General features: G+C 39.6%; 1 protein-coding gene across 2 annotated transcripts in view; it reads left to right on the forward strand.

Annotated features, from left to right (window-relative positions):
- The window catches only part of acaca (acetyl-CoA carboxylase alpha), a 46,550-nt gene extending 19,161 nt beyond the window's left edge, over nucleotides 1-27,389 (forward strand). The window contains exons 29-55 of one of the 2 annotated variants that reach the window (XM_084730882.1): nucleotides 1,471-1,620; nucleotides 2,857-3,000; nucleotides 3,094-3,196; nucleotides 3,291-3,398; nucleotides 3,496-3,552; nucleotides 3,843-3,887; nucleotides 5,972-6,013; nucleotides 7,275-7,490; nucleotides 8,128-8,283; nucleotides 8,368-8,592; nucleotides 9,512-9,667; nucleotides 10,126-10,272; nucleotides 10,735-11,004; nucleotides 11,705-11,802; nucleotides 11,950-12,070; nucleotides 12,245-12,355; nucleotides 16,905-17,048; nucleotides 17,164-17,284; nucleotides 17,897-17,993; nucleotides 18,114-18,210; nucleotides 18,310-18,445; nucleotides 18,523-18,700; nucleotides 19,766-19,878; nucleotides 20,443-20,597; nucleotides 21,571-21,741; nucleotides 24,482-24,618; nucleotides 24,723-27,389. In XM_084730882.1, coding sequence (XP_084587008.1) covers nucleotides 1,471-1,620; nucleotides 2,857-3,000; nucleotides 3,094-3,196; nucleotides 3,291-3,398; nucleotides 3,496-3,552; nucleotides 3,843-3,887; nucleotides 5,972-6,013; nucleotides 7,275-7,490; nucleotides 8,128-8,283; nucleotides 8,368-8,592; nucleotides 9,512-9,667; nucleotides 10,126-10,272; nucleotides 10,735-11,004; nucleotides 11,705-11,802; nucleotides 11,950-12,070; nucleotides 12,245-12,355; nucleotides 16,905-17,048; nucleotides 17,164-17,284; nucleotides 17,897-17,993; nucleotides 18,114-18,210; nucleotides 18,310-18,445; nucleotides 18,523-18,700; nucleotides 19,766-19,878; nucleotides 20,443-20,597; nucleotides 21,571-21,741; nucleotides 24,482-24,618; nucleotides 24,723-24,849 — 3,625 coding nt within the window. In that variant the 3' untranslated portion in view covers nucleotides 24,850-27,389. The remainder of the gene's footprint in view (nucleotides 1-1,470; nucleotides 1,621-2,856; nucleotides 3,001-3,093; nucleotides 3,197-3,290; nucleotides 3,399-3,495; nucleotides 3,553-3,842; nucleotides 3,888-5,971; nucleotides 6,014-7,274; nucleotides 7,491-8,127; nucleotides 8,284-8,367; nucleotides 8,593-9,511; nucleotides 9,668-10,125; nucleotides 10,273-10,734; nucleotides 11,005-11,704; nucleotides 11,803-11,949; nucleotides 12,071-12,244; nucleotides 12,356-16,904; nucleotides 17,049-17,163; nucleotides 17,285-17,896; nucleotides 17,994-18,113; nucleotides 18,211-18,309; nucleotides 18,446-18,522; nucleotides 18,701-19,765; nucleotides 19,879-20,442; nucleotides 20,598-21,570; nucleotides 21,742-24,481; nucleotides 24,619-24,722) is intronic. The other variant, XM_084730883.1, reaches the window with a different exon arrangement.
- The last annotated feature ends 376 nt before the right edge of the window (nucleotides 27,390-27,765 follow it).

Here is a 27,765-nt window from a genome sequence, read left to right on the forward strand (position 1 = left end):
AAACATTCTTTTTATTGCATAGACTTCTGGTGATTGTAGACTAGCCAGCTGCATGATCAAAACAGTAATCCATGTTACAATTAATTCATCTGGTGATTAAAGTGAAAGTTCAGATTATTTGATGTAGGGTTGTGTGAGGTACTTATCCATAGTCAGTACATTACTGACAGTAGCAGTCGGCATGCCCTGGCTTGGAGAAGCAGAGAGGGGCACCAGCACAGAAGTTAAACAATGCACTGCTGTGGACAGGAGTATTTTAACCACTTAAAAAAATTCAACCTAGAAAAATTAATATCAGTCTTAATGTATGCTATATTTTGAATATTTTCACTGCTTTACTTTGCCATTAGACAGTCTTTATATATAGGTTATAGGATATATAAGCCAAATATCACACTCTTCAACCCAACAAACGTGATAGGTGAAATCAGTCATTTTACTTCACACAAGACTGGGGTTGCTGTTTACCAGTGCCTCAAGCTGTAAGTTAATTTGTTTCATTGTGTAACATTGGCGTTTTTAAGAGGTAGTTCTGGGGCACCCCTGTGGCTCGGTTCATAGACCATGAGCCCCATGATCGGAGGCTGTCAGTCCTCTGCAACAGCTACCGGTTCAGCTCCCACCAGCGGCCCTTTGCTGTGTGCCATCCCCTCTCTCTCTACGCCCTTTCCTGTCAACTCTTCAGCTGTCACTGTCAATAAAGACAAAAAGCCCCAAAAAATAATCTAAAATAGTTCAGATTCTCTGAAGTAACACAATAGCACAAACTAAGAGATCCAGGCAGCAGAAGACCAGCAACTCCTGTATTCTGTGAGGTAAAATTATTGATTTCGCCAGTGAAGTTTTGTTGGTTTGGAGAGAGAGATATTAGGATTCTGTTCCAAATGCAGTTTCCCATTAAAAAAGGCCAAGGTAAAACTGTGCAAATATTCTCTATAGCCTACACTCAAACTGGTGTTGTTATTTTTTGTCTTTTTATTGTTGTTGCTGCTTACTTCAGCACTGGTGCCCCTCTCTGCTTCTTCTGTCGGTATGCCAGTTTGCCTCTACTGTGGCTACACACTGACTATTGATATGTACCTCATACAACCCCACATCAAAGAATCCTAACTACCCCTTCAAGTCAACAGATTGTTTGGTGCTTTGAAACTTTTTCAAAATGAAACTGGTTTTTAGCAACTGGAGTTTAGTCTGATTGAGAAACGCAATGTTTCTTCATTTTACTGACAGCAGCATGGCCCTTGGCATTCTGCCTCTGTGTCAAACATTTTTGGAGTCTGTGTGTGTGTTTGTGTCTGTGAAAGAGTGCTATATTCCTAACTATTGTGTGTATGAGCATCGGTGTTTTCGAGATTTGGAACAACATGGAATGTAATGTGGTGTAAGATAATTTAAATGACATGTTGTTGGGGGAAATGTTGTACACCAGTGCAAATCTGCTGAATTGAAACCCTGTGACTGTCCTGCCAGGAAAATGTCCGCTCCAATCCTGGACAATTTAAAAGCCATGGACACTAAATTACAGGAAACTAAACCCCAGGACCTTAAAGCACAAGATAGTAAATCTAAGGATGATAATGCTGAGAAGACAAATGCCTCAGATTCGGAATCTGTGGACAGGTTTGACACACAAAACCTCACAAGTGCTTTCAGTGGGTGTAACCTTTGGGACAACTTTTTACAATCGGAAGACTAACACCCGATAAAATTAAAAGTGTATATTTTAAGGGTCTTTCTGGTGGTTTTATGTCTCATTTTTCCTGTAAAAGGAATGTTTTCTTTGTTTTAATTTGACTAACGTGGTCTGTCAAAAATCCATAGTTGCTTTCACTGTGTTCACATGTAATGGTGTAATTTTGTTACTTTTTTTCTTTTTATAACTGGAACCTCATTCAGTTTTTATACTCAAGATTTCCCTACATTTGACCCTTCCTAAGTCCCACTCCTTTTGTAACCTCAGGTCAACGTTCTCCGTTCCTGTTTTCCACACTTATGTGCTTGGCTTGTCTATGCCATTTTTTTTTTTTTTTTTTTTTCGAAGATGGCTAAAAGATGTTGCTGGGAACCTGTTAAAGTTTTTTTTTTTCCATCATCATTTTCCAGCTAGTTCCAGCAGTCGTTAGCTAGCAAATTTACTAACAACAGCTAACTAGCTAGCTAACCTACATCAACCATTTGCCAGCTAGTTACAGCTGATAGCTAATGTTTACAAAACATTAACTTACAAGCTCAGGTGGGTCACATTGACCCAGCAGAACTACATCATTAGGTTTAGGCATAAAAATCAATTTGGTTAGGTTTAGGAACATAAAAATATACTTAGGTGTGGGAAACCTTTGTTGTTTGGGTTCAAATACATTATTCCTGGAAGTTATCTCATTGGGTTGTGTCATGTACTAAAATTGGTATGTCTTGTATGGGATGAGGATGCAGATAGACCCTTCTCAACTAGCTAGCTAATCTTCATATGTTGTTAGCTGGCTAGGTAGCATTTGCTAGCTTGTGTTGTTTTATAGCTACATCCTTTAACCATCTTCAAAATTTGATTTACTTTTCAACATAGAGTACAGGAAACAGGAAAGGAAATCGTTGACCCAGTTTCCACAGTTTCCACAGTGTGCCAGTCTTTCTCAGTTGTAACTGGATCGCAGAGCAAAAAGGAGCAGGACTTAGGAAGGGTCAATTAACACGATGAAGTGTTCCCATACATATTATTATATCTCAGCATCCCAAACTGCTATAAAACTCGAGGATTAAAACTGTAGTGAGGTTCTTTAGGGTGGATGGGGACGTCACAGAGTCATTCTAGTGGTTATCGCAGATTCCTGTTGTAATTTCTCTCTGTTAATACCCTAGGATGTCATTCTCATCCAACCTAAACCACTATGGCATGGTGCATGTAGCCAGCGTCAGTGACGTTCTGCTGGACACATCTTTTACACCACCTTGCCAGCGGATGGGAGCCATGGTTTCGTTCCGCTCCTTCCAGGAGTTCACCAGGTCAGTCCTTGTATAAAAATTGTTCTCAACTTGAATGTATATCTTTGGTAGACAAGTGTTATTAATGACATGTATGATGTTTCTGCTCTACAGGAACATAACAGATGTTTTGAGCTGCTTCTCGGACTCTCCTCCCCCAAGTCCAACCTTCCCAGAGGGAGGTAATCCTGTCCTGTATGGTGAAGAGGACAACAAGGTGACAAGAACAGACTTCTGATAGTGACGGGCTGGTCATTGACCTGTGTGAGTGTGTACTTAAGATTGAAATATGTATTTGCTTTGTCATCCAGAGTGTCCAAGATGAGCCTATCCATATCTTGAATGTGGCTATAAAGACCGACAGCGACATTGATGATGACGGTCTGGCAGCCAACTTCCGAGAGTTCACTCAGTCAAAGGTGGGAGCTCTCCACAGCAAGGCATTTGTTTCTCTTGATTTCACCGGAGCGAGCTGAATGTTTGAATGTTTAAATGTTTGCCTTTTTCCTGATCCAGAAATCTCTGCTGTTTGAACATGGCATCCGTCGGCTCACTTTCCTTGTGGCTCAGAAGGTGAGGGCCTAAATTAATACTTCAATTCTCACTAAGTCAATGACTGGTTTCCACAGTCTGCTGCTCTGCATGTCACCAATTCAACAATACTGAACAGCATGTATCACACTTTTAAGAGTGAATTCTTATGCGTCTGTCTTTTTGTAATTACTAATACTTTATTGTTTATTAATATGGAATGACACTCTTGTGGTAATTGTAATAATTTGCATTTGAAATTGAGCTTCTCATCCTGTTTGTCTCTATATCTCTTTCTGCATGCCTTGCTTTTGCTGCATTTATGATGACAGGATTTCAGGAAGCAAGTCAACTGTGAGGTGGACCAGAGGTTTCATGTAAGTAGAGAAGGACAAAGAGAATGAGGACATGTGGCTCTTTGGTTAGACTTATTACAAGTAGAAGGCAGATTTCTTGATTTATTTATTTGTACCTTTTTTATTTTGGGCAAATATCAATCCATCTGGTTAATTATTCTAACATGTACAACCACTCCACCCCTCCATATCATAGGCCCATTTTGTCTTCTTTGGGGAGAAATGGGGATCTTTAAAGGGAGATAATAGGTCAACAGTATATGTCACATAGAAGGGCTATACATCATCTGAAAGAAGAAGCTGAAATTTAGTGTACAACTTCTTCAACTCTGCTACAATGACCATGTCTGCAGTCGACATTACTGTCTATTAGAGGCTGTAGCAGGCTCAGTTTTAAAGCTAGACTGAAGATACTGGATGGACTTAATGCATCCATCAATATGAAAAAATGCTATATAAATAAAGTTTGATTTAGTGATTGATAGAAAACATGTTATACTAGCTTGTCAGGAAGGGGGCTCAATAATGCTCCAAACTGGGCTTTCCTAGGTATAATATGGTATACTATCATGGCATTTCTGAGCAATTTCCAGAACAGACTGGCTCACCATCCAATCCCTGAGAAATGCATTTCTTACGGAAATCTCTAAATGTAAATAGTTTTGACACCAAATCACTCCATCTGTTTTTCCTCAAGATTTTGGTGTCCTAATGTGAGATTCTTTTATCAATTCTCAAGTGGTCAGAATGGTTAGATTTTGCACCAAATCTGTGAAATAAATTGTATCAACCAAAATAAATGCTGCAAAAACTTAAAGAAATAGTAGAGCATGAAAATAGGCATAATATATTTATGTAATAATGTTATAAATAACTAGACAGCCATTTGAAGTATTTCTTTTTTAAAACAGTGTAGACAGTCTACAGGAGGCAGACTAATGAGATCAAAAGATAGTGTACTACTAATATTCCTCCACGTATTTAATCCAGCAGTGACTCCTCAATCTTTCTGTTCCAAGCCATGGTGTCCTGCATCTCCTTGATTTTAAGAAGAAGCGCGTTCAACTCTGTTGCACCAGCGTAAATAAAAGAAACCTTAACACACCATTGTTCAGAATCAATAAAGGTTTGGGTTAGCCACAGTTTGTTTTTTTAGGTCCAGCCTTTAAAGCCCTAATACCAGGAACTGAACCCACAATCATGGCAGTTTTCTGATATATTGTCTGTAACACTGTCGTACACAAGGCTGCATTTATCTGTCCAGGGTTGACCCATTATCAACAGAACACCCACTAGCATTCAAATGATGGCGATAATGACAGGGATTTAGAGCAGGATTAGACTTTGAGAAAGGGTTTGTTCCTTCGCCTCCACTGTCATTTTGACAATAGGCATTGATTTTTCTTTTGATGGCACCACGGTCTCTGATGAGAGCTAATCATGCTAACTGGTGTCACAGTCATTATGTGGCTCTTGTTACATGGAGGTGTTTACTAATGGTCTGCACCATTCTGCTTGCTCACTTTTTTTTTTTCCAATGGTTTACTGTTTTGTGGAGGTGATGTGTAATCGCAGTCTCAAATCATGGCTGTGGAGGTTTCCAGTGTTGTTGTGTAGGCCGTGAGCTGATGAGAGCATCTCTAATCGGTCTGGCATTGTTTTGGCAAGTGGAACACTTCATCTGATAGCGTCAAACAGGGCTACCAGGCATTATTCAGAGGATCAAATGTCTGCAAAAAAAAGGGAATGTTTTATTCATTAGCGTAGTGAGAGGTGCTATATATACAGCCCATCACCATTATTATGTGAGCTTGCTGTCTGAATGAATACACAGTGATTCCCTGATAGATAAATTATAACGGTAAAGGAGCATGGTAGAACAAGGTCCTGATCATCGCTGCAAAATACTACACACTTACTGATGAAGCAATTTAAGCCCAGACTAGCGTATTGTGACCTGCTGTGATTAAGTTTATAGTTGTTGCATGTCTGACTGATATGTGGTATTCTTTACACTGCTATGTGCACATTCATGTTTTTTGTTGCAGAGAAATTGCTGATTACTTTTTGTTCTTTCGATCTTTGTCTCTTTATCTCCCACACAGAGAGAGTTCCCCAAATTTTTCACATTCCGTGCCAGAGACAAGGTGGGTGTTTCTATGTCACAAATCATCATTTTTAACTAAGTATTTTCTGAGTGGCTAAATTGGTGTTTGCTCATGTAGAAATTAGCATGTCTATTGAAACTTTCCTTTAACTTGTAGAACATTCAAAATTATGTTGTGGGTGTAAGGAAGAACTTTTCACTCCCTTGGCAGTGCTGACTTTCACTTTATCGCAGCCAGTGGTGGCTCTTCCTCTCTCCTACCCTCGATAGGTTCGTTACAATAACACCACCAAAACTCATTAAAATAATGAACTCTTTAATTATGTCTCCCATTTAAGAGAAATGACACCCATTAGCAGCTTTCTGAGATGGGGATCACCCACAATTTCATTGACTCAATACAGAGTGTGGCTCACAGGCATCTTTCTGCCGTCGCGTCATCCCGGCTCTTCTGAAATTGCCAAATCGAACTACCTCTGTTAAAAGGATAGTTCAGATTATTTGATGTGGTGTTGTATGAGATACTTGTCAAGTAGGCAGTGTATCACATACAGTAAGCCCCCAGTTGGGAGAAGTGGAGAGGAGTACCAGCACTGAAGCTGAAAAATGTACTGGTATGGACTGGGTCTGCAACAAAGGTATTTTATTCACTTTTAAAAAAGGTCCACCAAAAAATACTGATATTGAACAGCTTATGACAGCTTAAGTTTACACTGTATTTAAAATATTTTCACTGCTTTAGCTGACCATCAGACCGCCTTTTCTGGCAGAAAAATGTTATATAAGAAAAATGTCATTGTCTCCAAACCTACCAGACTCCATAGGCTAAATCAGTCCTTTTACTCCGCAGAACACAGGAGTTGCAGGTCTACCACTGCCTCAGTCTGATATTTTGTTTGTGTTACTATGTGACTTCTATGTATCTGATTATCCTTTTAAAACATCAAAGTCACACAATAATCCAAACAAACTAACAGATTGAGGCAGCTGTAAACCAGCAAGTCCCTTTTTGTGTGAAGTAAAATTACTGATTTTGCCAATGAAGTTTAGTTGGTTTGGAGAGAGCGATATTTGACTAACATAAAGGTGGTTTTCCATCAGAAAAGGCTGTCTGACAGCAAAATAAAGTAGGAAAAATATTCTAAATATAGTGTATATTTAAACTGATATTGATGTTTTTAGGTGGCTAAAATACATTTATTGTGAACCCTGTCCATAGCAGTACATTGCGTAGCTTCCGTGCTGGAAAAATGAACTATATAATGTTTAATGGTGATAATGTCCTATTTGCCTCTCAACAGTTTGAGGAAGACAGGATCTACCGTCATTTGGAGCCAGCATTAGCTTTCCAGTTGGAGCTCAACCGCATGCGCAACTTTGCCCTGACTGCCATCCCATGTGCCAACCACAAGATGCACCTGTACCTGGGTGCAGCCCGTGTGGAGGTGGGCACAGAGGTTACGGACTACCGTTTCTTTGTGCGAGCCATCATCCGACACTCTGATCTGGTCACAAAGGTAAGACAACAGAGGAACAAGAAACCATTGCACTCCCTTTTTAAGCTGTTTTCAAGAAAGAAAGAAAGAAAGAAAATCCTATCCCCATGGTAAATCATAATTAGGAGAAAAAAGGTCATAATTTTTATCTCTTAATTTAGATGTTTTATCTCATATTTATGGCTTTTTGTCTCTGAATTATGGGTTTTTATATCACAATTTTGACATTTTATCTTATAATTATGTCTTCTTCCCCTAATTTTAGTTTTTTAGTCTCTTAATTTCCTCTATATCTTATAATTTAGACTTTATATCTATTGAGTTGTCATAATTTCAACATTTAATCTCTTCATTTTGACTTTTTTATCTCATTATTTTGACTGTTAGGACTCACAATTTCAACTTACCATTGGAATATTTTTTGTTTTTACTGGCTGAAATGGGCTTCCGGAGTATACAACATATTTAAGAGGCATTTGATTATTTCTGTAATGTTATTGTGTGTTGTTAACATATGTATTTAATTTTTAAATATGGCTTTCATCAAAACCACTATATCTCAACACCCCTATTTTGGGTTCATCAATTAATTTCTCTATCCTTTTATTTGACCATACCTGGCCCCTGCTGACAGCCTTCTTGTCTGTTTCTTGGCTAGGAGGCCTCTTTTGAATACCTTCACAATGAGGCAGAGCGTCTGCTGCTGGAAGCCATGGATGAACTGGAGGTGGCTTTCAACAACACGACTGTACGCACTGACTGCAACCACATCTTCCTCAATTTTGTCCCCACAGTCATCATGGACCCATCAAAGGTTTGTGAAACAGTTGCACACTTGCATCTCTCGTATTCTGCCCGACAACAGTTCACATTTCTAATCCTGCTCTACAAACTTTAGATTGAGGAGTCTGTGCGCTCCATGGTGATGCGTTACGGCAGCCGGCTGTGGAAGCTGCGTGTCCTGCAGGCCGAGCTGAAAATTAACATCCGCCTGACTCCGACAGGAAAGCAAATCCCCATCCGCCTCTTCCTCACCAACGAATCGGGCTACTACCTGGACATCAGCCTGTACAAGGAGGTCACTGACTCCCGAACGGGACAGGTGGGGCCCAAAGACCGACAGGTGGGGCACTCAAACATCTTCCATCTCATCCGCTTATTGTCCAGTCACTGGCAAAGAGCTTCAGCTCCATCCTGGAGACCTCAGCTCATAGAATGCAATTTATCAGGATGGACTCAGTCTTTTTTATTCAGTAGCATGAAAAGTCTGGTTTTCAATTTAATCAGTTGGAGCAGAGATCCAGTATGGAGTCATGCCCTTAGCCAGGTGGACAGTTCTTTAGTAATATCCTTTCTCCTCCCAGCTGATCAGGTAAGTTAAACGTCATCGAGCCAGCCAGCCATCTGTCATCACATCCATCCATTATGGTAAATGGATGTTGAAAAATGTTTCACTTCTTATTTTGCATGTTGATTTACAGTCTCTTTTTCATTTTTGCTTTTTTAGTTCCATAATATTGAATGTGAGAGGTTTTAAATCTAGTTTCTATATGAAGATTCTCAATGTGGTTGAGAAAAAAAACTGCTGCATTTTCTGCAATCATTTTATAAAATGATTCAACTTTAGCCAAAGTGTAGTTGCAAAATTAATGTGTGTGCTTTTGGGCAGCTTTTTTTGTGATGTTACAGCCCTGATATAACAAAACGTCTGTGACTCGAAGTGTGTGCATGAAACATACCTGCCAACAGAATAGGTCACAATTGAATGTTTGTCTCTGTGATGGCTCTGATCATGTATTATGTCCTGAATGTATGATTTGTCCTGTTCATATATTTTGTTTGTGCATCTTGAGCTTCTGTGTGAATTATGTTTAAAGTGTTCAAGGTATGGTTACATCATGTATTTTTTTTTTGTGTTGGTTAATGCTGTTTGTACGATGCTCATCATCATCATCATCATTCTCCAAACTCATGACATTATGGAAGGGTTGTTTAAGAGGTTTGTTTATCTATAAAGTGACTCTCTGTCCTCCTTTGTTCAGATCATGTTCCAAGCATATGGAGACAAGCAGGGTCCACTGCATGGCATGCTCATCAACACCCCCTATGTCACCAAGGACCTGCTGCAGTCTAAGCGCTTCCAGGCGCAGTCTCTAGGCACCACCTACGTCTACGACTTTCCAGAAATGTTCAGACAGGTACATTAGCAAGACTCACATCCTGACTGTTGTGCTTAGCTCATGCTTAATAAAAAAAAATTAAAAAAATCAGCAAGGGGTGAGGTAAGGGGAGTTGTACTGTACAACTGACTATGTATTTGATAATGAACCTGTTCAATTACACAATTGACTGTGTGTTTAACAATTTAACTATTTAATTGCAATTGCGGCAAATGATTTCTTACAGACATATTTTGTGGCTCCTGGTAGTCTAAAGCACTTTCCTGAGGGAAGTCATCCAAATTGTAGATACAAAGGATAGGACGGGTCATTTGTTATGTCGAGTCCTACCTTTTTGACATTCAGTAAATGTGTGCTGCTTAGTTGCACCCGTGGTTTTCCTATGATATTTTCTTTATACTTGACATCCAATTGTCTGTACTATGCAAACATGTTACAGTATTAACCAAGTTATTCTGACTGTTGTCTTTTCACAGGCACTGAAAAAGCTGTGGCACTCCAGCCAGGCCTATGCCCACTTACCCAAATGCCCTCTCCCCTCTGAGCTGCTCACCTTCACAGAGCTGGTTCTCGACGCCCAAGGTCAGCTGGTGCAGATGAACCGACTGCCAGGAGGCAACGAGGTCAGTTTGTTTTTAGCTTGATACATGAAAACAGGGAGGAGATAGATAAAGAAAAAGCTCCTGTCAAAGTAAATGGGTATTATTTCTCATTTTTAAATGTCTATTTCAAAATGTGCAGTTTCCCTTTTATGCTGTAGGTGTCTCTGTGATTCTTTGGCTGTGTTCTTGAGTGCTTGATAAATACTTCATTGTTGGCAAGGCTTAATGCATCATTGAAAGTACATTGAGAAATAATACCTTATTGAAAGTCAATTGAGTAATTCTAAAACCATGGATAAAATCTTCTTGTCTGAATCAGCCACGGCGTATAACCTATAAAATCTCACTTTTCTCAGATACATAATTTGAACAAACACATTTACCCTCAAAATCATAAAAAAACATTAGAACTAGAGTATTTATTTTATATTGATAAATAATCAGTGTTTATTGTATTAAAGTGTTTCTTTTCTGTTTTTCTAGATTGGTATGGTGGCATGGCGGATGACCCTGCGTACACCAGAATATCCAGCGGGACGTGAGATCATCGTCATAAGTAATGACATCACTCACAAGATAGGCTCATTCGGGCCCCAGGAGGACGTGCTGTTCCTGAGAGCCTCAGAGATGGCGCGAGAGAGCGGCATCCCTCGGATCTACATCGCAGCCAACAGTGGTGCCCGCATCGGGCTGGCAGAGGAAATCAGACACATGTTCCACGTGGCCTGGCAAGATCCAGCTGACCCCTATAAGGTCAGCAAGCGAAGTGTCATCATAACATCATTTGTTGGCCTCCCTTACAGTATTTTGCTGAAGTACTTAAGACTTCCTTTCTTTTCTTTTCCCTTTTATACCTTTTTCTTTTCTTTTCTTTTCTTGTCCTCGTAATTATTTTTCTTTCCCCTTTTATGCCTCTTTTTCCTTTCTTTTTCCCCATTATACCTCTCTTTTCTTTTCCCTTTTATGCCTCTTATTTTCTTTTCTTTTCTCTGTTGTACCTTTTCTTTTCCATGTTTTATTCTTTCCTTTCTTCTCTTTTCTTGTCTTTTCTTGTCTTTTCCCTCTTATACCTTTCCATTTTCTTTACTTTGCCATATTATATCTTTCTCTTTTCTTTTCCTTTGTTCACTTTTCTTGCCTTTTAAGTCTATCATAACTTCTTTTTTCCTTTCCATAACTTTTTTTTGTCTCTTTTCTTTTCCCTGATACCTTTTTTCTTTTCTTTTATGTTCCTTTGTTCTCTTTTCTTGCCTTTTGAAAGGTATTTTTCCCTAATATTTCTTTTCTTTTCTGTTTTTTCTTTTCTTCTCTTTTCCATCATATACCTTGCCATTCTTTTCCCTGTTAGACCTTTTATTTTTTTCTTGCATTTTAATAAAATTAAACTTTCTGTTGCATTTACCTGTGTCACTGTCTGTCATAACTAAGCAGTCATTGCTATATCCCCATACAGGGTTTCAAGTATCTCTACCTCACACCTCAGGATTACAAGAAAGTGTCAGCTCTGAACTCTGTGCATTGTGAGCATGTGGAGGATGAGGGAGAATCCAGGTACGTCTTTTGTTAAAACATATTAATACGTGAGGAAATGAATCTGCAAGATGGTGTTGTCAGTCAAGTATGCTCATGAGATTATGGGGAGGGAAGGCTATAGGAGGGTCATGTCTGAATTTGATTGAATATATGTGTTTCATGCAGGTACAAGATCACTGACATCATAGGAAAAGATGAAGGGCTTGGTGTGGAGAATCTGAAAGGGTCTGGAATGATTGCTGGAGAATCCTCTCTGGCTTACGAGGAGATCATCACCATGAACCTGGTACGACTGAAGTGGACACACTTGTGTACAAAAAGACATGCATACACGTAGCTTCCTCCTTAGCCTTGAGCTGCACACTTATGTAGTATTTCAAGGCTTGCTCCATACAAAGAGCTGATGCATCCGGTTACTTGACACGTATTAGAAGCCTTAACCTGATTGCTTGTCCAACAGGTCACATGCAGAGCCATAGGGATCGGAGCCTACCTGGTGAGGCTTGGACAGAGAACCATTCAAGTGGACAACTCTCACATTATTCTTACTGGAGCTGGAGCACTCAACAAGGTAAAATTATCAAGAGCCTATGTCATCAAGAGAGCGCCCATTTACACCATTATTGGCAAAAATTCATAGTGAAATTGATCTGTCATATTACCATCATATCAGCAACATTACACTTCTCATTACAGTTTCAATGTCTAGATCTGTAGAATATGTCACAGGCTTAAAAAAAATCAAGTGAATTGCAGTATTTTTCCAGTGCGCACTCTGTTTTCTCTTTCCTTCTTTCTTTCATTTCTCTTCCCTCTTGCACACTAACCTCCTCATTCTCTTTGTGAATGAGGGGAAAAATCGCACTACTTTTGTCAAGCCTCAGCAGTTCATCAAGGTAGCTATCACACACAGGCACATGCAACCAGCGTGGCCCAGCTGCCATGTTACAACTGCTGCTGACTTTGTTGCTCTGGGTAAATAAGAGAAAATTTTTAAAATATTCAATGCAGTATGCTGAAGGGGGTCCCTGCTCTGTCTCTCCATCGGTTAAGGGTCCATGGCCTGAAATACATTGTTTAGCTGTGTTCGACATGGCCTGGTAGCTGGTAGCCCCCCCCCCCCAAAAAAAAGATATTTAAAAAAAACTGTGCCTCACTGTGTAACCTTTATTTTAGTAGAACACAAAGAAAGATTTTTTAAGTGTTTTAAAATTGAAAAAAGCTGTTCTGCTCCGTCTGCAGTGCTGAATGAGCTCCAAATGAGTTGCCTCCAAATTCACACAATTGATGCATCTGCATTTTAATGAGGAGTTCACTATACTCATTAGTTGGTTATTAATTTTTTCTGCTAATATGATGATTAAATAGATCCGGAAATGAGCGCTGTGTGTTTAAATCTTTGAGTGTTTTCTTTTTTATAATAACTGAAAGGAAACTGCACATTTTGAAATAGAAAACGACAAGGGCGAATGGTATGTTTTTATCAAAGAAAAGAAATTAGAAAAGTGTTCTACGATTTTGGTGCTTTTCCAACTCAGCGATCAGGCCTCCTCCTTCTTCGTTCTGTTCTACTAGGATTCTCTTTTCGATCCCAGCCACCGGCCTGCCTGCCACTCATAGTGGAATAATTGAAAGCGAACCATGAAGTTGTATTTGCATAGAAATGGAGTGACATGCCGGAGGCTGCAGTGCAGGACACCCATATCATTTGTTTTTAATCAAAATGAAAAGTTTTGCTGAGGCAGATTGTTTTCTGTATGCTGTTGATTGGTGTGTGGGTGTGTGTGGGTGTGTGTGTGTGTGCGCGCATGCATGTGCGTGCGTGCCTGAACGCTTCATCACCTCCTCTTGTCTTGCTTTCCATTTTCTGTCCTTGTCAGTGCATTAAGATGACTCCATTTCAAATTAGATGACAGATCGCAACATGACAAATCATGCAAATAGCCCAATGATGGCACACCTATTTGCTGGGAGCTCAATTGTTTTTCGATGGTCCCACTGTTTAGCTCTCTCTGTTGGGGGGATGTATACTGACAACTGTCTATAATGTGCAGGTGATGTATTGAAATAAAGCCTTTGTTTACAATTGATTGTTTTAGGGCTGCAACTAACATTGATTTGATTGAAATGTTAGAAAATTGTGGAAAAGCAGACCAGTGTTTCAACATTAATGTTTTTTTTTTTTCAATTATTAAGTGGGTCAAAACTCTTCTTGCACAAAGTCAAAGTCACTCTGTACCTATAGAAATTGTTTTATTTATTAGCGGTTATCAAATAAAAACAAAGACTTAAGTTGGTTGTCATGTTTAATCTAGGACTTGAACATCTATAAAATGTCAGAAAGGGACGAAAATGTCCATCCCAGTTTTTCAAAGTCCAAGGTGATGTCTTAAAATTACTTGTCAAAATCCCAAGATATTCAATTTAATATGATAATATTAATATAATCTAATAATCTAATATCCATTTTGCATGGAAAAATCACTTGAACTTTAAATTTATTATCAAAATAGTTCATTAGTTTAATTACTTTTCACCACTTGCCCACTCAGGCAGGTGAGTTGCCAGATTTACTTGCCCAACATGGCATTTTACCTTCCCCAGGCACTCGGGTAATCCTTATTGTTCAGCCTTAGAAAATATTTTGTTTTTGTTTTTTTCCATAAGATACTGCATTTACTGTGATAAAGAAGTAAAGAAACCAGAAAATATTCACAGTTAAAAAGCTGGAATGAAAGGATTTTTACTTTTTTTCTTTAAAAGCTGCTCAAACCAATTAATTGATTAGAAAAATAGCTGCCAGTTAATTGTTGCAGCTCAAGAGTGTTTATTTTGAAATAGTACTGATTTCACTAGCCACACAGGCAAGAAATAGGGCCATTTTTTCTGCTCGTTTATCATGTGGTTTCCTGGCTATTAACTGAAACTTAATGGAGAGCAGGAGGCTGCCACCCAGAGATCATCATTTCATTAGCTGCTGGAAAGCTCTCATATTTTCATGGGGAGTGGATAGTAACTACTAGCATAAATACCCCAGTGAGCTGTTACATCCAGTTTTCCCCTCATTTTCTTCCTCGCAGCCATCTCTCCTCTGTCCCTCCTCCTCTTGTATCCCCTCCTCTTCTCTCTGCTGTGGAATCTTAATGAAGCCGGCGATGGCCGCAGGCACAGGGGTTTTGTGTATGTCAAGGTGACTGCAATGTTTCTTGCGGCCGCAGGCTTTCCTGACAGCTTTAGGAGAGTGCCCTAGATTTGTAGCCAGATACATAACCATTAATGGTAATAAAGAAAGTAAATGATGGCTGAAAAGGTGAGAGCTGAGGGTAGGGATTGAGCTCCTCTCTGATTTTTATGGAACCATGTCAGGGCCCCACCACCTGTTCTCGGCTGCTTATGAAAATAGGGTGGGCTGGGGAGTAAGGTTTTATTGCGTCAGGTTGGCAGTGGGGCAGTCTGGAAGGTAAAAGTCGTTTGATGGCTTCCATCTCACTGTCATATATGTATATATTAATCAATTAGATGTCAACTTTTTTTTTTCTAGAAAAAAGAATGAGAATATTTACTTTTTCCTTTTGTCCCCTGACAGTTAACTGACTACCTTTAGGTTGCAGACAAAACAAGACATTTGAGGACGTCACCTCCTTAGGCTTTAGGAAAAAGTTATCATTATTTGCCATTTTCTAATATTTTATGGCCCAAACAACTGATCAAGAAAATGATCGACAGATTAAGCGATAATGAAAATAATTATGAGTTATAGCCCTAATATGTGCCATAGCCTTTATGACAACTGGTAGATTAGGGATTCTGGATGCACATGACAACATAAAGGGATGTCAGCCAGTTGAATAAACTCAGTGTTTTGGATGAAAAAGGGCATGTGTTAATGCACTCCGTCTGTTAGAAAATCCCCCAGGAAAGTGGCAGGTGCTGCCACCCACCTGTGATCGCTGTGGTGGAGAAATTTCTGGCCGCTGATCACCTGTATTGACAGGGCAATGGGGCCATGTAGTACAGGGTACCTGCTGTTACCCGTTGTGTCCGTGTCTGTGTGGGATCTCATCGATCCACAGCTCCCCAGACCAGAGACCAGGTGACGACACCTCCTGTTCTTGGCCAAGGTTGCACAACATGAACAGTAGATTAACTCTGTTGCCTCTTTCGGAGGCCAGAGAGAGGAGGCTCTTACAGAGTAAATCCACGTTACTTTAAATTGGGCAGAAAACTCCTGCTTCAGTTTTCAAGAAGGTTTTTCAGAGCAGTGCTTCTGCAGTTTTCTGCTGTATGTAACTTACTGTGTTGTACCTTCAAAACCAGACAGACAGATATATCAGTCAGATTATATTATCTATATATTGCCGTATATGTTGACTGATATTCATCGATATTACAACTTTTGTTTTTACGTGACATAATGCAGATTTTTATTTTTTATTTTTACAGGCAGAAGGGCTACAACTAATAATTATTTTCATTGTCGATTAATCTGTCTATTGTTTTCTCAATTAATCAATTAATTGTTTGGTCCATTCAGCATCAGAAAATGGTGAAAAATGTTAATCAGTGTCTCTTAAAGCCCATGATGATGTCCTCAAATGCCTTGTTTTGTCCACAACCCAAAGATATTCATTATAGTGTCAGAGTAATAAGGAAACCAAAAAGAATTCACATTTAAGGAGCTGGAATCAGAATCTTTCTTGGTAAATAAATAAAATCGATTTATCAATTATCATGTTTGCCAATTAATTTAATAGCTGACAAATAATCAATTAATCATTGCAGCTCTAATAGGCAGCATATTATGTATGCTTGATCCTCTTTTTTTCAAGTTTATATATTTTATCTTTTGTTGTACTTCTGTTTTTGTATTCATTAGATAATACTAGTGAAAGATTGCTGTTTTAGTACCCTGATGTCACATTAATTCATAAAAACAGATGATATATCAATATTTTTCTATATTCTAATATCAGTTTTGACATCAGCCCCAAAAACTTTACTTCCTCTTTACTTCCAAGGTACATGTCTAAAAATGCCAGGGATTCACTCAAGACAAGTATTTTTATCATCCTTTTTTCCCCTGTTGTAAAATCCACGCCTTTGTCTTTTTCCTACCTCAGGTACTGGGCAGAGAAGTGTACACATCCAACAACCAGCTTGGTGGAATACAAATCATGCACAACAACGGTGTGACCCACTCTACTGTCTGTGATGACTTTGAGGGAGTCTTTACACTTCTGCAGTGGCTCTCCTACATGCCCATGGTAATGTTTAGCTGTTCTTTTGAATACAGCGCTGCATCCTGTATCATTGTGATGAGTGAGCTTTAAAGCTATGTGGTTTTTGTCATTGTAAAATAAAGTCATTTCCTCTCTTCAGTGTAAATCCAGTCCGGTGCCCATCCTCAATGCAAAGGATTCCATAGATCGGCCAGTGGAGTTTGTGCCTACAAAGGCTCCCTATGACCCTCGATGGATGTTGGCAGGACGTCCCAGCCAGAGTGAGTGTCTAGACCGGTTATTTTCATCCAAAATGCTTAATCAGTCATAACCACATTTTCTTGTGCCTAATTTAAAGTAAATATAAACATTTATCATTTCAACAACAGGGTTAGTCATTAGCAGAGAGAAAGTCAAATCTAACATCATGCTGCTAAAGGAAAGATCAAGATAGCACCAACATTGGGTCCAGTGTGTTTTACACTGTGGGTCAGGACTCTGCAGTTTCCACATCAGTGTAATTACAGCTCAGGACAGCAGAGAGATTAGAGGACCATGTTGAAAGCCAGTCAACGTCTCTGGTAGTGATGAGTGGCGAGGCTTAATTGAATGGTAACCTCATAGGCTGGGCATGTTTGTCAGAGTGTGAAGGCAGAAAAAGAGCTGAGTAAGCCTGCTTATACAGTCATCCATCATGGTTGCTGCCAAGATTACAGATTCTGAGAAAAAAAAAAAATACACAACCTCGGATCGCATGAGGATTAAAGCCAGGGTTTTTGAAAGGTATTTTCAGAGAATTGATTCATTTCTAGTTCCAATTTGCAGTAATTAACTCTACTGTCTGTCCTGTTGCACCCTTTTTTTCCATCTTTCTGCACGCTCTGTGTGCACAGCTCCAAAAGGTTCCTGGCAGAGTGGCTTCTTTGACCATGGCTCTTTCATGGAGATCATGCAGCCTTGGGCTCAGAGTGTGGTGGTAGGCAGAGCCAGGTCAGTGTCCTGACAAAACACTTAACCCGGATGACTCACTGCCAATAATGAACTTTTTTGCACCATAGATGAGGTCAAGGTATTTTGTAGTTGCCACTGCTGACTGGCCTCTCTCCACAGACTGGGAGGGATACCTACTGGAGTGGTTGCCGTGGAAACCAGGTCAGTGGAGCTGTCAATCCCAGCCGATCCAGCCAATTTGGACTCAGAGGCAAAGGTAAGACATGACTCTTTGAAAGCGTGAACTGCCATCCAACTATTAAGACATTTACAGATACCCAGGCACTGATGCTGATTTTCTGATTTGTATATTTAGATCATCCAGCAGGCAGGACAGGTGTGGTTCCCAGATTCTGCTTTCAAAACAGCCCAAGCCATTAAGGACCTGAACAGAGAGGGCCTCCCTCTCATAGTGTTTGCCAATTGGAGAGGCTTTTCTGGAGGAATGAAAGGTACATCTACTCCCATGATAATCAGTCAATATGTGTTGGAAGTTATGCAGTATCTCATGAGAAATTCTCCTTCTTAGATATGTACGACCAGGTGTTGAAGTTTGGGGCCTACATCGTGGATGGGCTGAGGGAGTACAAGCAGCCAGTGCTGGTTTATATCCCCCCACAGGCTGAGCTGAGGGGAGGATCCTGGGTGGTCATAGATCCCACCATCAACCCTCGTCACATGGAGATGTACGCTGACAAGGACAGCCGGTGAGTTGAACTGAAAAACTGGCAGTGAAAGTGTGGATTATTTGAGGTGGGGTTATATATACTGCATTGTATAATAGATACCTGTTGTAACGCCCCTAGTTGGGAGAAGCAGCAGGTACCACCACAGAAGCTGAGCAATTAACCTGCTGCAAAGTGTATTTTAGCCATATAAAAAGGTCCACTTAAAAAAGAAAAAAAACAATATCTGTTTAAATTAGTGAGATCACAGTTCTCTAAATCTTACAAAATATATGGTATTAAGTGTGATATAACAGCTAGTAAGATATTCTGTGTTTTTTTTTTTCTTTGGACACCAGATAGATGTTGCAAGGAGGCAGGGGTGGAAAGAAAAACAAATACAAGAAGAGTCATTGATTCCATTTTCCCATTTGATTATTGACATTGAAAGCTTATTTCAATCAATTTTTGATTTGGTATTGAAATTGTAACACTCCTAGTTTAAGCATACACTATATTTAGCATGTTTTCACAGATTTATTTTGCTGTCAGACAGCCTTTTTAGACTGGAAACTGCAATTATATAAGCCAAATAAAATGCAAGCATTTGACTTTGGTGTTTCAAAAGGATAGTTCAAATTCACAGAAGTTACACAATAACACAAACAAACCAACAGACTGAGGCAGAGTAGACCAACAGTTGCTGTGGCATGTGCGGTAAAATTACTAATTTTGCCTATGGAGTTTGGTTGGTTTGGAAACAGTGGCTTTTGGCTTATACAACGGCAGTTTCCTGTCTGAAAAGGCTGTCTGATGGCAAATTAAAGCAGTGAAAGTATTATAAACATTGTGTACACTTAAATTAATATTAAAATACCTAAAGTACATTTGTTGCTGACCACATCCACAGCAGCACATTGCTCAGCTTCTCATGTGGTGTAGCTCGCTGTTTCTCCCAACTCGGAGTGTGCTGACCAGCATCTTCTGTAACTAATACGCTATCAATAAGTACCTCACACAACCGCACATCAAATAATCTGAACTGTCCCGTTAAGTATCATCTTTATCGAAAACTGCCTTTGACATTTTAATCGTTCTCGTCTTCAGAGGTGGGGTGCTGGAGCCTGAAGGAACCGTGGAGATCAAGTTTAGGAGGAAGGACTTGGTGAAGACCATGAGAAGAGTGGATCCGGTCTACATGGGCTTGGCTGAAAGATTGGGTGAGTCCTCCACTTCGATTCTAATTATACCTCTTTACGGGTGCCTTTGTCGCCCCCGGTCTTGTCCTCATTTCAGTAAGGAGCAATACATCAGGTGGGAGCATGTGTGCTTTCGCTGTCGTTCTTTATTTGGTGTTGATTGTATCATCTTCACCGCTCTCCCCCGGGAGACGTGTCAATCACAGGCTGCTCAGATCAATCACCACTTCTCCTGTCTCTACTGCGCAGTCTATTGATTTTCCTCCAGGCTCAGAGCAACTTTGGTCCGATGCTGTGTGGGCTAGGCGCTTTGGGCGATCTGCTGGAATGGAGGGGCTACTGGGAAGGGTTTGAGAGTTTACAGATTGGAATTGACAGAAATCAGTCTTTGGTGACAGCGGCCAGGGGTCTGGGGGAGCACTGAAACAAAATGCTGTTAGCTGGACTTAATTCACAGCTGCATGCTCATGCATTTTTAGCTTTCACACCTAAACACATTCCCTGGTTCACTGTATTTCCTAATCAAAACCAGTCAGTCTTTGGCAAATGAAAGAAATGTTTCATGGTGTTTTGAAACTCCAACAGGAACCCCTGAGCTGAGTCCACCTGATCGTAAAGAGCTGGAGACCAAGCTGAAGGAGCGTGAGGAGTTTCTCCTCCCCATCTACCACCAAGTGGCCGTGCAGTTCGCAGACCTCCACGACACGCCAGGTCGCATGCAAGAGAAGGGCGTCATAACGGTGTGCCCTTTTTTTTAATGTTGTCTTTTGTGCATGTGTTGCTGCAGAGTGAGAGTGCAGTATGTGAATAACCTAAAAACCCCACAGGGGAGTATCAGCCTAGCTGCTGCTGCACCTGCCTGGTGAATAATGTTTGGTCTCACCGGGCTGTGAGACTCGTCCTCATAATTATCTTCTGATGACCCTGGTCAATCACTTTAGAAGCTGCAGAGCAGCCTCGGGCAGGCCCCATCTCATCCTGCGCCTTCCCAGGCCCATCTTTCACATACAAGCACACACACACACACACACACACACACACACACACACACACACACACACACACACACACACACACACACACACACTTTGCTCACATGACCAGAGGGCTCTTTGGCAGATGGATGGCAGACAGGGTATTTTGTACACACAGTATCTCCACTAACCGTACTGGTCTGCATGTTCAAATCAGGTATATCGGCAGGGTAACCTGTGATAGTATGTCCCAAAATGATCCTCATTCCACTGCGTTGAAGGCTTAACTGATAGAATAACATATTTCAGTAACACACATTCATTCACAAACTCCACTACAAAACAATAAAATAAAAAGATTCCCACAATTATTTCTCAACTAGTTTTTTCATAAAACTGAATTAGCCCTTTTAAATTGAGTGTAATTAGTGTTAAAGTTTATTTTTATGAATCCACTCATATATGGCCAGGGACCATGTAGTCAGTGTTTTAGATAAATATAATAAACTATTATTCCTCAAATCAAGCCAGATGTACACCTCAGCTGGTCTGATTTCCTTAATGAGTTCTACGTCCCATGTATGGGTTGAGACTGATAGAAAAATATTTATATCAAATCCACAAAGAATGAAATGCACTTCCTTATTTACATTTAATAACATGTAAAAATGAGGAGATAGTAGCTCCTAATAACAGTGACTGCATTTATATTATTTCTTTTGTCTTTTACCTGTCTCAGGATATTCTTGAATGGCAAACGTCCCGTCAGTTCTTTTACTGGCGTCTGCGGCGACTGTTGCTGGAGGAGACGGTGAAGAGGAAGATCCAAGCGGCCAACAGTGAGCTGACAGATGGTCAAGTTCAGGCAATGCTGCGCCGCTGGTTTGTGGAGGCCGAGGGGGCTGTCAAGGTAAAAACTCACTTCATACTTATACACTCTGGGAGTTTCCATCTTCAGTGACTCTGTGTGGAAAACCATAATTAATATTTCATAGACTTGTATCCAGTTTGCAAACTCCAAACATCTTGCTGTATAAAATCCAAGTGTTCAAAAGCCAAGAGACTGGATGTGGGCTGAAAAACAGTGTGTCAAACATTATAGTATGTATAGTTTGTACTGGAGTGAGCAACATTGTGACTTTTGAAGAAGCTGGATTGGTTCTTTAACCCTGAACTCCACCGAAACTAAGTTGAAAGCAAGACAAGTTAAATTTAAATTTCAAACCATTAGATTCACTTCCAGTCTGTGAAATACAATTTCAATTTCTGCATACAACATTCAATTTGAACATTACAAATTCAAAACTATTAAATTCTGATTCAGTTTGTGCTGGCACTCAACATAACTTAATGACAGAGCATCACAACCACACAGAAATCTGGCAAGTAGCTGATGTTCTGATGCCGTTAATCTTTTTCAAGCCAAAACATGAAGACAGTGATAAAGCAACTTCTCAGACTTGTCATTTTTGATCATTTATTTTTAGATTTCAGTATCTATTCATACCCAAAGTCATCATATCCAACCATCTGTGATGAATGATTGAAAGAGTCTTTGACAGATTGTCACCAGTATTAAATTGTCTGGGGAAAAAAAAACAGATTTGCCTCTTTTCAGTGTAGATGTCCAAGTAAATGCCTTCTTAGCCTCTGGGGATGATTACAGAGGTTCTGTCTTTTTATCCTGAAACTATTCCTTCTCCACAAGCTGCAACAGATAAAGAAGCAGTAAGCATTCCTATTAAATCATCATGATTTAATGCAGATGGACTGATAACTGCTAGTTAATGAAACTAAACACCCCCCCCAAGATACGTACATAAACGCTGCTCCTTCCGGCCCAGTATCGGGGCTCAGAGGACCAGCCGCGGGGGTGACATGAGCCTGCCCGGCGTTTGAGATCTCCTAAGAAGTGGCCTTCTTGTTAGCTAATATATTATCCCCAATCAGGACTGGCTGTCTTAAGCCACAATTAATCACAGCCCTGGCACGTGCAGATAGGAGAGCAACACGCTGTTTCTTAATTAAAAGCAAACAGATTAAAAATGATTAATAAGGGCATTAAATGTTCTTGTGGACCTCAAGCAGGACTGTTCATAAAAAAGGCAAGAGCCCATTAAACCCCGCAGCCCCCAAATCTTTGCTAAGCCCTCCAGCCTGGCTTTGTTTGGGATCAGAGATGCCAGCACTCATGAATACTAATTTTCCTATTGGGTCCAGTCAACAAGACATCAGCCCCCCACTTTATGGCTGTACACCTCATTTTTTGTTTGTATTTATTTGTTTATCATGATATATTATACATTTTTTTCTGTTACAGTATGGTATGTATGTGCAGTTATGTATACGTATTTTCTGGCACTTCTTGTTAATGCAAAATTGTTCTTGTTCACACTCACACCATAAGAAAAACTGTGATTTGTAGGATTTATTTATCCAGAAATATATAAATTGAACACCTGTTTTTGCAAGTTGAATTAAAAAAATCTAATATGCACACAAAAGGTTTATTTCTCCCAAATTGTGTTCACAAATTTGTTCAAATCTATGTTCAAACTTTTCCTTTGCCAAGATAATCCATCCACTTGACAGGTATGGCATAGACAGATGCTGATTAAACAGCAGGACTATGACACAGGTGTGCCTTGGATTGGGCACAAAAAAGGACATTCTAAAATGTGCAGTTTGATCTTGAAAAAAGACATTTATGAGCCATTTATGAACTATGGCTTTTTCACATAGACCTACAGATAACAATTTTTCTTCCCCAGGGGGCCAAAGTCACAACACACCCAATCCTGTCTCTGATTGGCTTACAATGATATTCTTATCCTAACCCGGGCTGTACAGTAGGACGTATATATCACGCACATGCTACAAAAAAATATTTTATTCTAAGTAAATGTGATGACCCATTTAGCATTTCTTATTTTTAATTTTTAATTATGCTGTCCATGATCAATTAGCAAGTAGACAATCTCCCGAACCTGATCATTCTGCTGTGAGAAAAAGGTCTAACACTAACAACAAGCCTCCTCGACATGCGGCTGACCTGCTCTTTTCATTTAAATATATTATAAATTTGTTGCATCAAACACCAAAAGTATTTTGGATTCTAGTTTTTAGTTGTTACACCTCTCTCCATGTTTGTTTGTGTAAATTATCGCTCATTAGAAGCATCATATACGGATTTTGTGTACAGTGAGGGTGTCGCTCCATTTTACCATTATGGGTAAATAAAGATGGTATGTGTCAGATTTGATGCCCTGCATGCAGCATTGATCATTTTTGCCAGTCACATACCTGAAGATTTTGTGGCCTGTGCTACAAAACTTTCAACCAGTGCTTTGTTACCCTAACTAATCACTCCTCATGCGTAAACCTAACCAACCCAATCAACAAAGACAACAAATACTGGCCAAAGAGTGGCCTTTTATGGTGACCATTACAAAGTACACCTGTGTCATCAGTGCTCACCAACACAGTTTTGAACTAATTCATCACCAAAATTTGAGAGAAATAAATCCACTTTTTTTTTTTTCTTTTTCTTTTTTTTTTTTAACTTAAGTGTTTACATTTTTATTGAATGTACTTTGTTTGAATCTCGCTCACAGTGATTCATCTTCTCACCCCCTCCTCTCGTTATTCAGGCCTATCTGTGGGATAACAATGAAGAGGTGGTGGGATGGCTGGAGAGGCAACTCGCTGAAGAAGAGGGCGCCAGGTCTGTCATCGACGAGAACATCAAGTACATCCGCCGAGATCACATCCTCAAGCAGATCCGCAGGTAAACAAAGTGGTTCATTGTGGTGAAGAGTTATACAGAGTTGTTACTTCTAACCACTCACCTGACAAACTGTTGTTTTCTTTTTCTTTTTTTTTTATTTACAGTCTTGTTCAAGCCAATCCGGAGGTTGCCATGGATTCCATTGTGCACATGACCCAGCACATCTCCCCCACACAGAGGACGGAGGTGGTGCGTATCCTGTCCACCATGGAGACGTCGGCCTCCTCCTAGCTGGGAGCCTGGCCTCTCCTCCCTGCCTGGATGAAGAACGATTCAGGCCGCCACCACAGTCAGAGGAGCCTGGCTCTGCCGCGCCTGCTCCTGGCTGGAAACTGAGGCTGGAGGAGCCAACGTGAGGGCCGCCGGCAGCTGCCAGGTTACTGATGAATCGTTGGCTATGATTCTCACTAAGAGTTCAGATGACTGACATCACTTCTAACATTTTGTAAATCGTCTTACATGTGTGCTAGCGTTTAGATAAATCCATGTATTTTGTATTCAAGTGCAATTGAAAAACAACTCAAGAAATATCTAGCGACTAATATGTAATGTGTTTGGAGTTTACACGGTTGGCCCAAATGGATGTTTATGCGTCCATGATAATCAGTGGCCTCCATTTGAACTGGGGTGTACACAAAATTTATTTTTTAAAGGGACAATTCACCCCAAAATTGAAAATACACATTTTTCCTCTGGCCTGTAGTGCTATCAGTGGTAGTGCTGTGGGTTTTTGAGTGTTGGAGATTACGGCCTTGGAGATGTGTGCCATCTTTCAAATATAATGGGACTATATGGCACTCAAAGTGCCCAAAAACTACATTTCAAGTAGAGTAGTTAGAGTAACAGTAGACGTGCAATGATCAATCAATTAATAGTCTATAATTAAAATAAACAGCAACTATTTTGCTAATTTATTAATCAGTTTGAGTAATTTTGAAAGAAAAAAAGTCTAAATTCTTTAATTTCAGCTTCTTAAATGTGAACATTTTCTGGTTTCTTTTCTCCTTAATAACAATAAACTAAATATCTTTGGGTTTTGGAAAAAAAACAAGACATTTGAGGATGTCATCTTGGGCTTTTAGAAACACTGCTCAACATTTTTCATCATTTTAAGTCCCAAACAAGTAACCAATTAATCAAGAAAATAATCAGCAGATTATTCGCTAATGAAAATAATCGTTAATTGCAGCCCCACTCAAGAGAAATGTCTCTTTCCAGAAATCATGACCCAGTTACTCAGGATAATCCACAGACCTTGTTGTTAGCAGTTTCTTGCAGGAACTACTTTTTCTACATTAGAATCTACCAGAACTACTTTCTTGCTACTAGAAAGAAAATAGTTCCTACATGAAACGGCTCACAGAGAGGTGTGTGTTCGGATCATGATGTCTGGAAAGAGAAGAGAGAAGGCAGACGTTTCTATGGCAGGGATCTCCAAAACTCTGCAGCTCACACCAAATCAATCTAGATGGAAAGACAGCTCTGCAGGCCAGAAGGAAAATATGTGTTTTTGATTTTGGGGTGAACTGGCCCTTTAATGCTGTTGTCATTTTAAAATTGCACCTTGGTTTGTGACATATGCTTGTTAACATTTGCAAGTGTTTTGATGACCAACTGGACAATGACAACACATTGCTGGGGGCATCAGCAAGAAAAGGGGGGTTTTAAACTCCTAAGTAGGGAGCACTTAGTTACTGAACAAAGACCAGGGAACACTACAACACATTTGGACAGGAGAGCCCAGCAGGGAGCTGGGGACAAGGTCTCTTTTAGACCCCGACTGTTTCACGGTTACCCTGCGGTGAGCAATGGGCAGCTCGCCTCACAACAAAACCACAGCTGTCCCTTCTGTTCTCACTCACCCAGCACACACACATGCTGCTTTACATGCACTTTACTGCTTACTGTTGCCTCACACTGCACCCAGAGTCAAACACGCACAGTTTTAACTGTTGCATACAAAACATACACACACAGACGTACACGCACAGAGTGATACAAACAGAACTACTACGCACAGAGATGAAAGTAGTTTAAATGACAACTGGTAATGGTACAACACGCAGAGTGGATGATAGCATGACGGCTTAGAAAAATGGTTTGGTTTTTTTCTCTCTTTTTCTTTCTTTCTTTTTTTTTTTTTTTTTTTTTTTTTTACAACTTTTGTGTTTGCTCAAATCACTGAATGTTGACGGGGTTTTTTTTATTTGTTTTTTAACTAAATAAATATTTTTGAATTTACAACAATTCAACAGCTAAATCATTAAATGTCTATTTGTGAGAGATCAAAGGCTACTGTTCACTGAACTTAACATGTTACATGTGTAACTTTAACTGTAATCCACCTTAATTGTTCTATTTAAAGTTTGTACTGTATGTATATGAAATGTTACTTATTTTTAATATTAATTTTTTGGAAAACAATGTTTGAATTACTCCTTCACTTGAGTTTGTTACCAATAGACAAGAAACTTGTGGCAACTGTAACATAAAAGGATTTTTTTTTTAACAAATAGAAAACATAGTAAGAGAATAACAGCACCGTTCGTGTTGATTTAGTCGTATAGTTCATTGTGACATCTGCAGAATAAAGCAACTATAGCAATGTGAAATGGCTTCATGGTCCGTACTCTGCCTTTCATGTGCCTGTATTGACATGTAGTCCAGTTGCTTTATAAGTAACTGGTTGTTTCCTACACGAGGATGGAGAAGAATTTACAATGATGATATCTAAATGTGTCTGAAAACTTAATAAAGCTTACCCAACTCAGTCTAAAGTGTGTTTGCTCAGAAACTTTTTAAAATCTCACAGTTTTTACCAGAGATGTCAGAAGTACACATATCGGTCGCTCAAGTAGAAATACTTGTGTAAAAAAAAAAAAATGGTGGTAGAAGTACAGATTTAACATCTTTACTCAAGTAAAAGTGAACACAGATGTTGGAAATGTAATCAAAGTATAATAGTAAAAAAGTGGCCCACATCTTTTTTTTTTTTTTTTACATCTTTTGCACTGTTATCGTCAGTTGTGTGTGATGTGCACTAATGGATACACAAGGAATTGTCTTTTCTATGTGTTTCAGTCTTGATGTTTGGGAGGCACTATTCAAGGATGCAAAACAAAATAATGAATTCAAATGCTTCAAAAC

This window comes from Lutjanus erythropterus, chromosome 11, assembly GCF_056507025.1.
Source record: "Lutjanus erythropterus isolate fLutEry1 chromosome 11, fLutEry1.hap2, whole genome shotgun sequence".
Lineage (NCBI taxonomy): Eukaryota > Metazoa > Chordata > Actinopteri > Lutjaniformes > Lutjanidae > Lutjanus > Lutjanus erythropterus.